This window comes from Aythya marila (genome assembly GCF_965140915.1).
Source record: "Aythya marila genome assembly, chromosome: 20".
NCBI lineage: Eukaryota > Metazoa > Chordata > Aves > Anseriformes > Anatidae > Aythya > Aythya marila.
Genome location: NC_139061.1, coordinates 11,840,241 through 11,851,204, shown reverse-complemented (window position 1 = coordinate 11,851,204; position 10,964 = coordinate 11,840,241). Strand labels below are relative to the sequence as shown.

General features: G+C 41.2%; 2 protein-coding genes across 2 annotated transcripts; one reads left to right on the top strand and one right to left on the bottom strand.

The window, feature by feature from the left end:
- The first annotated feature begins 463 nt into the window (after positions 1–463).
- Positions 464–6,516, top strand: TEKT1 (tektin 1). Its single transcript, XM_082776080.1, has 8 exons — positions 464–502; positions 1,267–1,471; positions 1,855–2,020; positions 2,290–2,418; positions 2,831–2,974; positions 4,994–5,216; positions 5,832–6,061; positions 6,347–6,516. The coding sequence occupies exons 2-8, from the start codon at positions 1,282–1,284 to the stop codon at positions 6,504–6,506; spliced, it is 1,242 nt and encodes a 413-aa protein (XP_082632206.1). The 5' UTR covers positions 464–502; positions 1,267–1,281; the 3' UTR covers positions 6,507–6,516.
- A 902-nt stretch (positions 6,517–7,418) lies between these two features.
- FBXO39 (F-box protein 39) lies at positions 7,419–10,525 on the bottom strand (the record flags this gene model as incomplete). The annotated part of the gene is made up of 3 exons (XM_082776683.1): positions 9,398–10,525; positions 8,185–8,361; positions 7,419–7,547 (listed from the first exon to the last, which is right to left on the bottom strand). The coding sequence occupies exons 1-3, from the start codon at positions 10,409–10,411 to the stop codon at positions 7,419–7,421; spliced, it is 1,320 nt and encodes a 439-aa protein (XP_082632809.1). The 5' UTR covers positions 10,412–10,525.
- Between the last annotated feature and the right edge of the window lie 439 nt (positions 10,526–10,964).

The following is a 10,964-nucleotide window of genomic DNA, read 5'->3' as shown; positions in this document are numbered from 1 at the left end:
GAAAGAACATAGTTGCCAGGAAAATTGAGTGGTTAAAGAATACTGCTAAATATTTAATGACGGACATTTTGGTTAGGTATTTAACACACCTTTCATTTGTTTTCAGAATCTTTATGTTTTTCTTCAATAAATCCTTCAAAAATTACTGTCCAAAGCTGTGACAGCCATTTCAATTAATAGACAAAGAATTTTTTTATTTTTATTTTTTCTGGCAAAGGGTGAAAGGAAGCACTTGGTGCAATAGCAGTAGCTGGCCAGGTTGCTGGAGGCAGCGTTGCTCTTCCCATAGCAACTGCTTTGTTTACCTGCCCTGACGTTCTGAGCCCCCTCCTGCAGGATTTGTCTCACGTTTAAAAACGAACTGTGCTGCTGCCGTGAAGATTGAGGCTGGAAGAAAGCTGTGAACAAACCCCCCAGTGAAGGGGAAGCGAGGACGTGTTGCTTAGCCAGGATTTGTCCTTGGGAACGAACAATCCAGGCCAGGAGCAGTTTCAGCCAAGAGGTGTGTGAGGGAGAAAGGTGTGTGTGTGGGGGGGGGGTGGTGATGTCTAACGATACCTGTGCTAGTGTGTGGGCAAAACCGTGTGTTGGTGAGTGTATGCTGTCCCTGTGGAGAGGCGTTATCTCAGAAGCACTGGATAAACTTAGTGCAAGAATAGGAAAATTGATATTCAGTCAAATTGCTGTCACTTTGCATATATTTTGGGCATCTGTTTAACCCTATGTTAAAAGAGTCACAAGTAGGCTTTGTTCTGTGTTCTCCTCTAGCACTCCCTAGGCTTTTCCGTTTCCTCTTTTATCTGGTTTTCAAATTTTTAAGGTTCCTTTTTCACATTTTTTTAGTGTCTGTTAGTTTTGTTTGTTTGCTTGTTTGTTTTGCAGTCTAGAGTTTATGCATCTCTCCAGCCATGTTCTTAAAGCATGTTTACTTCTACAACCTGTGGGACATTATTTAACTTTTATACTAGTTCACTTTTTTTCAGCTTTCTCTGATCGTCTCTCTTTCCTCCTAGTTTCCGTTCCCAAATTCTCAGTTCTTCATTCTCCCACATCAAAACCTCTCCTCCACATCTTAGCAAACTCCTGGGGAACCTTGAGCAAGAAATTATTTCTTTTCATATCTGTGTCATTTTGCAGATAAAAGGGGCAAGATGTTTTTTCTACCCTCCTGGACCGTATTCATCCCTTCTTGCTTCTGCAGACAAATATAATGCTACTCCTGATTTCAGGTTCCACATTCCAAGAACTGACCTGTGTTATATTCAGAACCCTTCAAAAAAAATGTCCAGACTGTTTCAAGCACCACCGAAGTTTCATCCTTCCGAATGGCATGTCGCAAACAAGATGCAGTGTGCCAGTACAGAGTCTCAGAAATCCAGTTCAGAGCGCATGATAGCTGAGAGTCAAAGGCTGGTGGATGAAATAGAAAAGACAACTCAGAAAACCCAAAGTGATGTCAACAAGAAAATAGGTAATCCCATGTGTGCTCTGCAAGTATCATCTGAGCTATATGTTTAGGCTGGACTTAAAAAATTTGGTGATTTTGGGTAGGAATATATGTCAATGCCATGTTATCTGATCTCATGGAAAAATACAGAACATTATCAAAATATTTCTAGGTGGATTCTTTATTTTATATGAAATAAATTACCTGTCTAAAATGTGCAGAAAGCTATTTCACCCCAACCTCCTGACACAGTGTTGTAAAACTGTGTCCACACATCAGCCTCCAGCACTAAACTCACTCTGCAGTGGACTGAGTCTATTTCTAGCTGTAGCTAAGATCTGACTCACAATGCTCTAGCGTTTGAGAGCAGCTTGTATTAATAGATGTTTGTAACTTTCATTCTGCAGAGCAGAGACTGGAAGAAATAAAATTCTGGAGGCAAGAATTAGATAACAAACTTGAACAAATTATTAATGAGACAGAGGTACTGTTGACTTTCAAGACCAGGCTGGAGAAAGCCTTGGAGAGTTGCAAAGAGCCACTTGTCATTGCCCAGAAGTGTCTCCTGAACAGGTGAGATTAAGAAGAAAAGTGTTCAGGGAGTGAGAAAAAAAATCTAGGTAATAAACTTTTAACAAATAATTTAAAAGGCTGAAAACTGAGGGGCTGCTTCTGCAGCAGAGTCATGGTCTGATTTATGTGTTTTAACACTGGGGACCCAATCCCTTAAAGGACGGATTACCAGTGTGGCAAAGAAAGACTTTGGATATGCTGGGCTCTCACCACTGTTATCAGTAGGTATTTGAACAATGTGACTGATGGCTTTTCCTCTTTTTATTTAGGCAGAGGCGAGTTGGGATTGACTTGGTGCATGATGAAGTGGAACAGGAACTGGTCAAAGAAGTTGAAGTCTTACAGGGGGTAATTGCTTTGCTTGAACGTACATTGGAACAAACCATTGAGCAAATCAGGTACAGTGGCAAAGAGCATAACTTAACTTTGGTTATCTGAAAAGTAGGACAGACATAACCCTGAGAAGTTGAAGCATCAGGCTGAACACAGAACCAAGGTTACTTTCAGTTCTAAACAGTTAAAGAAGTTCAGTTTTAATTGTGAGAAGTTCTGTTAGAACTGAAAGCACTTCGACACGATCCCTGGTCTTCCCAGGATCCAGTCCTGTGCATTTAATTCCAGTGGAGATTATATCATCAGTTCACATGGAGTTAGCACCATGCTCTAGATTTTGTGACTTTACAACTAAGAGTTCATGCATGAAAAATTCAGTAACAGCATTTGCATTGACTAATGTACCTCTTCTCACATGCATGTTTGAGAGACTTCTGCTTAAGCTTTGGCTTAGAGTCTTGTTGTTTCTTCTTCTAGACTAAACCGTTCTGCAAAATACAACCTGGAAATGGATCTGAAGGATAAATTCACAGCTTCGAAGATTGACAGTTACTGTGCTAGCCTGACAAACAACACTCCTGATGTCAGATATGCTGATAATGCAGTGAAAATAGAAGGAAAGTAAGTGGTTATTTAGCTCAGCAAATGTATGCTAACTATACAGCTAGTTTGAACCATTCCAGAAATAGCAAGATTAAAGTAGAATCTTAGAATCATTAAGGTTGGAAAAGACCTTCAAGATCATCTGGTCCAACCATCACCCTACTACCAATGTCACCCAATAAGCTGTGTCGCTAAACACCAGGTCCGAGTTTTCCTTAAACACGCCCAGGGACGGTGACACCACCACTTCCCTGGGCAACCCATTTCAATGCCTGACTGCTCTTTCTGAGAATAAATGTCTCATGATTTCTAACCTAAACCTACCCTCTTGCAACTTGAGGCTGTTCCCTCTTGTCCTGTTACTAGTTATCTGTGAGAAGAGGACGACCCCCATCTCCCCACACCTTCCTTTCAGGTAGTTGTAGAAAGCAATGGGGTCTCCCCTGACCCTCATCTTCTCCAGACTAAACAACCCCAGTTCCCTGCTCAGCTGCTCCTCATAGGACTTGTGTTCCAGGCCCTTCACCGGCTTTGTAGCCCTTCTCTGGCTATGTTCCAGGACCTTGATGTCCTTCTTGTACTGAGGGGCCCAAAGCTGAACACAGTACTCAAGGTCTGGCCTCACCAGAGCTGAGTACAGGGGAACGATCACCTCCCTGGTCCCGCTGGCTACATTATTCTTGATACAAGCCAGGAAGCTGTTGGCCTTCTTGGCCACCTGGGCACACTGGCAGCTCATGTTCAGGTGAGCATCAATCAGCACCCCCAGATCTTTTTCTCCTGCATGACTTTCAAGCCACTCTCCCCCAGGCCTGTAGCACTGCAGGAGGTTGTTGTAACTATATGTAAGTAACTATGTGTAAGACAGACTAGCTGTTCATCATCAGTCTGTTGTATATTTTTTTATACTTCTGTCCATCACTTTAGTATCTGTGTAATATGTCAGTGAAATAAGCCACAATAATCATGTTTCTAGAGAACTGCAGTACACTACAAGTTTTTGAGGCTCACAGTTACTTAGAGCAAATTTCATACATTGCTTAAAACCAGAATAGATTAACTGATATAATTTCCTTTCCTCTCCCAGGATGTCGTAGTTGGTAGAATGCTGGACTGGGACACATGAGGTGTGGGGTTAATTTATAATTCAGTTTTTAACCTGTCAAATATGCCCCTTTTGTGTGAATAAAGTGTGAATGGTTTAGATGGAGAAACAGCTACTACAGAACAGGTTGGTGAGAAGAAACAGGCTATGTAGTGTGTGAAACAGTCTCCTGAGGAAGCTATTGACTCTGCAAGAACTGACACACTTGGAACACCAAGACACTGCTGGTTCTTGCCACTACTACACCAGGGGACATCAACAACGGATTGTGTAACTCAGACCACACCCAGAACAGTGTTTGATGCTGTATGCAGATGATGATTACAGGTTTATAAACACACCCAATGAAACAAATAAACCTCTGAGAAACTTTCCAAATACCTGCCTACAAGCCACTGGGGCACAAGTATGACCCTCCACTTCTGGTGATACACCTGGGGGTTGGCTTTGCAACTATTGCTACAATTCACTATTTGTATATGTAGAACTGAACTGTGCAAGAGAGTAAGTGAAGGTGTTATGTGAATAGTTACTTATTATTAATAGTAACATATTAATTATTTTAGTAAAAAAAGTTTCATTAACAAAAGGTGTTCCAAGAAACTTTGCTTATTATCTGTGTCTACCCCTTCCTCCCTTATCAGGAAAGGAAAGTAAAAAGAAAGTTGCTCTGTGATTTTATCAAAATGGTTTCCATACTACCCCTATTTCTTTCTGAAATGTTTGTGACAGAGCGGGTCTTTATTTTGTATCTGTTTAATTCCCAGAAAAACTAGCACTCACTGGGGCATGCAGTTAATAGTACTGCTTTATAGTACTGATTTGTTCTTTTTAGCACTCATATTTGGTTTTATGGAGCAATTACAGATTTACAAAATCACAGATGGCCTGATGCTACCAGTCAATGACCTTTTATTTTGAATCTCTTTCAGTTTTATTAGCCCTGAAGACTGGACAGATTTCTCAAACATAAATGTTGAAAAGGCTGACAAACAGAGAAACAACTCACTGTCACTAAGGGCAATGATTGACAGCATCCTTTCCCAGACAGCGAATGACATGCACAAGCAATATGAGATGGTCAATGTTGCTTTTAGAAACAGGGTGAAGGAAGTCAGAGATGCCAAGCACAAGCTAGAAATACTCCTTGCATCAGTAAGTAATAGCAGTCTGTCAGTGAAAAGATGAAAACAATGGGCATGGGTTATCAGCCAGTTTACTGAATCTGGTGTCTTGAGCTACTGCAGTTAAGAATTTTACCTTCATAATACTGGCAAGAACTGCCACATTCCCCCACCACCATCTGTACCCCACCTCCACCCTCTACCCCCATAACAGTCAGCTTAGATTTTATTGAACCAGCTCTATGTGCACTGATACAGAGGTAAATTGTTTCTGAAAGCATTCACTCAATGGAAATGCTTAGGCTTCAGTGAAGTTGGGATTTCCCTTGTGATTTTCAGATACATGGTATTCCTACAGGGTTTTCACGATTGTGATGTAAAAGCCTAATAGCTTATTAAATCAGGGCCAATGTGCTTGAAGTTCAATGCATAAAAACTGGGCTTGATGTTAAGAGTTAATTGCTGAACTTAAATTGTTAGTCTCACTTAGAATGATGTTACCTCCTCTCCAGTGAAGGAACCATAATCCTGGGCAACCTGTAAAAATACTCTAGTAAAATAAAACCTAAACATAATGAGTGTTACTGTGATTGCTATTACTATAGCTATTAAAGATCTTGATGATTTCGCTCATTGTACGAGGCAGTGTGCAGCAGTTCCTTCTGTTGGATTTGTTAAGGTGATGGATGAGACTGCCTTACAGGAGAAGAACATTGCAGCCTTAAAGAAAGCAATTGCTGATAAAGAAGGACCTGTTAAAGTGGTTCAAACTCGCTTGGAAGCAAGAAACCATCGTCCCAATGTGGAATTATGTTATGATACAGTACAATACAAGTTGATTAGTGAAGTTCAAGAGATTACAAACAATATTCAAAGGCAAGTAGAAATGATGAAAGAGTGGGAAAACTGTGGTATATATTAATGGGTTAAGTTAAATAGTCACAGTAACATTGGGTCCCAGCTATCCTCCCTGAAAGGTTGGGAACTGCTTTTTCCTTAAGGGTAGCACATTTTAGGGTAAGCTGTCTGGATAGAGTCTCACTGTGAATCCTCATTCTTTTTTTTTTTTTCTTTTTTTTTATCCCCACTTGGAATTCTTATCCCATATGACAAAATGTCCATGTATTCTCAAATAATGTGTGTCTATATTTTCCCTGTTAGGTTAAAGGATACATTGGCACAGGCTGAGACAGAGCTGAAAGGTCTGAGCCGACGACAGCTTTCCTTGGAGGAGGAGATCCAAGTCAAGGCAAATACATTATACATTGATGAAGTGCTCTGCATGCAGATGAGAGAGTCTGTTTGCATTAACAACTTTTGAAGACATCTTCCTGAACAACTCCTGGTGAGATTTTTATTGACAAACTTCCAGATTTACTGGTTTGTCTTAATGCTGTCTTCTCGTTCTAGATGTGTAAGGTAATTAAAACAGACCTAGTATTTACAGCTACTTCTATGCTTTAGAATGCCTGATGAAATCTCCCACTTGGCAATAAAGTTCCAGAATAAGAAGGAATGTGCCTTCCATGTTATTTATCTCATGTGCAACTGATGATATCTTTTGCCACTGAGAGGTACAGAAGTTGTGGAAGTTTAAGTAGGTGTTTCCACATAAGGCACTTGCTGGAAAGATGGGCAAATGGGAGGGGTGGGTAGAAGCACCATGGGTAGGACTAGCCAAGGTACGTTTTTTTTCTTAACACCTGCTGTTAAGAACTGGACAGTGTGTATGTTAAACTCAATAGGAACTAGGGACTGGTGATACATTGGATGGGGTATCTGATGGCAACTGAGTCAAGATCAAGCCAAGGTTAATTTGGGGTTAATCATTTCCTCACCCCGTATCTCTGTTTCCCTATTTGTAAAACAGAAACAATCAGAGGGCCTTCAATTGTGAGGTGTTTGAAACTCTACAGTGGGAATTGCTGAGTAAAGTGGAGGGGCTAGATTTTACTGGAGGTGCATGTAAAGGCTGGGAAAGGGCTTCCTCTGGTTCTGGTGAGGGAAAGCAAAGAAATTACAAGGATAAATGATGCAGGAGACACATTTGGTTCTCAAATCCAACATTTTAATCCAGGGGATAGTAAAATTGTTCCTTGCCTGTCTCTTGCTGTAATGGTATTTCCCTTTTGGAGGCAGCACCAGCAAGATTTAAATCCCTTACTAATGCCATCTAAAGAATTCATTCATCATTTGTAGATGTAACTGGTGTTTTTCTGGGTCTCCCTGTGGCTTACACCATTGGGTAGGTGATGACAAAATAATTAAGCTCTGAGTCAATCAGGTTTTTGAACTTCTTGTAAATATCGCGCAACAGTCGATCCTCCTCACTGGTCTCTTGTCGGGCTGTGTAAATCCTGACCTGTGTGCATGAATGGCAGTCATGTGTCTCAGATACATGGAGCAGTCTCAACCCATTAAAGTTCATGGCAACAGGAAGCCTCTACAACTATTGAGGGATCTAGAGAAGCCAATTTTTTTGAGCTAAATCCTAAAGTTTTTACTGGTTTTACTCCAAACTGTGTGAAGACTCATCTCCTGCCAAAGAATTTTTTGGGAAGAGGAAGGGTACTTTTCCCCCAGGACTAATGCATATGTGGGATCTGCACAGCTCTAACAGAATCTACTAAATTCAGAGTCCAGCAGGCAAAGCAGCATGACAGCATGGCTTACACCAGCTACATTTGTGGTCTAGCCCCAGTTCAACACAGCATCCCTATTCAGTGAGATGTGTTTACATATTTTTGCAGTTTACTAGGAGCCAACCCACACTCTACAGTTTAAGCATAGATCCAAATACCAGGCCTGCGAGGTAACTAAGAATCCCTAGCTTGACCTGGGAGGTAACAGAGGGAACCCCTAGACTAGCATTATATAGGGAAGGTAGTTACGTTAACTTTTCCTTCTGTGACCTTTATATGGATATAGTGACAACAGATTCCTCTCAATAGGGAAGAGAAGAAGGAAGGTAACAGGAGTTTTGAAGCACAAAGTCTTACCTTTATGGTAGTCAAAAAGCATCTCCTCTCTGCACGATTATGTAGCACCCTCTCCATAAAGGTGACATTAAGAAATGCCCAGACTTTCAGAAAAAACAACCTCCTGCATGATAAGATGAGCTGTAGCAGCTCATCATCCAGCACCTCATGGTCATTGTTTACTTCAAGTGTTAATTTCTTGAAAAAGAAAGAACACTGTTAGTACCACCGAAAAAAGCTTGTGAGTGCAGTAGCAACTGGATTTCCCAAATTTGCTAACAGAAGTGACTGCCAGCAGATCGACTTTGAACCTTGACACTAGCAAAAAAATCACTTTTTTATGACAGAAGTATATGCAATGCTAATTTCCATTCTCCCCTTAAGATGGCGGTCCACTGTGCATGACGTACCATCCTAAGAGACATGCAACTTCTAGTGGGCTTCTAGTGTCTTCTAGACAACCCACAGCTCACGCCGTGGTATTATTTCACATACCAGAAATGATCAAAGATAACAGAGTAAAAGAGTACATCCAAAGACAACTTCTAGAAAGCTTTCTAGATCACTGGTGTTTATTGCAAAATTCTACAATGCAACAGAACTTAAAGAAAGCTGTCAATAACCATTAGTTGTAAGGCCATGTGCTTCCCTCAAGAATGCATGGACCAGGTAAGTCATTTACACCTTTTGTGATGCAACCTCCATGATAACAAATTGCTTTGGCAGAAGAGCTTTTCTACAAAAATGATGCTTTTCTGCCTGAAAGGTTCTTTTAGCTCACAGCTGACATTACAATCACCTGTAGTTTTGATGTTTTGGTATTTTATGAGGGCAACCTGACACCAGCCTGCCATTAGTGAAGAACAGCATCACAAACATTGTAACTAGGGAAGGATAATTAATCATAGAATTATAAATTCCCGGTTTGGACGGAACCCACAATGATCATCGAGTCCAACTTCTGGGTCCCCAAAGGACCACCCCCCAAAAAAAGGCTACGTGTCTGAGAGCATTGTCCAAACACTACCAAACTGATAGTAGTACCAAACTAGACTACAGCTGGAACACTGGAACACTGAATAATTCTCCTGAAAAATACCATAAAAATAAAACTGAAGTGGTCAGGAATTCCTATAGGTGACTGTTGTTACGCAGAATGCCTACATGATTACTTTACTTACCTTTGGGATAAGTTATCACTACCGCTCTAAGTTGTCGCTACTGCTCACCTTACCTGCAGCACATGGCAGTAGGCTGGGAGGAGGTTGGTGAGGGTAGGTCTCATTATCCAGTCTGGATCACTGAAATAGCAGCTCCGTAAACTGATGCTCCTGACTGGGATTTCCACTAGCAGGATTCTGGCTAAGTGATCGTGCTTCATAACTCTTTCAAAGAAGAAGTTGATGTTCAGTTTTGGGGCTCTCTTGGCCAAGTTGGCCCATGACATTCCCCAGACGACTTGCCCATGAGGGTCGTGGATATGACATTTGATATTCAAGGTGCGCAGGGAATGAGCACTGTGCTCCCGCAGGATGTCCAGCAGTTCATCAGAGATGCAATTATAATTAAAAGTCAGGATAACCAGGCTGTGGAACTTGGACATGGTTTGGTGGAACAAGGTGCTGCTGTAGACAGAAAGGTGGAGATTGAAGAAATCCTCGATATTGATTTCTGATATAAAGCTTTTATTAGTCAAGCAGCTCAGAGAATTCAGAAGCCCACAGCCTTCTTCCAAGGTTACTCTTGCTCCTTTTAAGTTGAGATAATCAAGCTGTTTGCTCATTCTTTTCAGGAAGGTACCTAAGTTCTTGATAAACTGAGCCCTGACCATGTTTTTCCAGACCAAGCGGTCTAATTCCAGGTTCTTGATGCTCAGGGATATGAGGCGACTGTTACATTTACCCAAGTGTGAAAGAAGACCTCTCATAGTCGCTTGAAATTTTCGAGTAATGACAGTATTGTAAGGATACAATAACTTGATTTCAAGGTGCTCCAAATACTTGCCAAATTTCTTGACATACCACAGTGCAGTTTTAAATTCAAACGTGTGTGCCCTTGATGGCTGACCACTGAATGTGATGGTTCTGGTTCTCCAGAGGGATCCTGAGTACATGGCCTGACTCCATTTTTTACAGACCAAGGCAGCCCGAGATCTATCCTTGTCACCTAACCAGTGGAAGACATGTCTCAGACAGACATCAGGTAGATCAGCCCAGGAGCTCTGCTCAGAGTCACTGTCATCCTCCATTGAGGAGACAATTTTTCACGTCTCCTCTGACTGTTGAACCAAGCTTAAATTAAGAAAGCTATGGCTAAATTTCCGGTAATTCCCAACAGGATGGTCTTTCAAGCAAACAGCTAAAAGTTTGCTTCTTTACAGTCAAAAGCAATAGTCTTTTCTTTGCTTCTGTACTCAAGTTGTCAGGATCAAGTAAGTTCTTATGTCTAAACGATGGTCTAACCTAAATCAAAAGAAAAAAAATAAGTAAAAAACAATCACGGGATTCATCTTTGAACTTTTCGGCCTCTAGTCTAGCTAAACAGGGAAATGGTATGATAACAGTCATTGCAATTGATAATGTTTTGGGGCCTGATACCTAGTGTAGAAATGTGTCCAGCATTCTGGGCTGTACAGAGATGAGCAGTACTGTCTGTGCAAAGATACTGCACATGCCTGTCCTTAGCCCCTTGAATACTGTTTCAGGACAATTGAAAGTAGCGCCATGTCTTAGATGAAGGTACAATCCCTCTTGAGAGTAATAAGCACTGTAAGCTACTCTATCGCTTGGTCAAACAGGCTG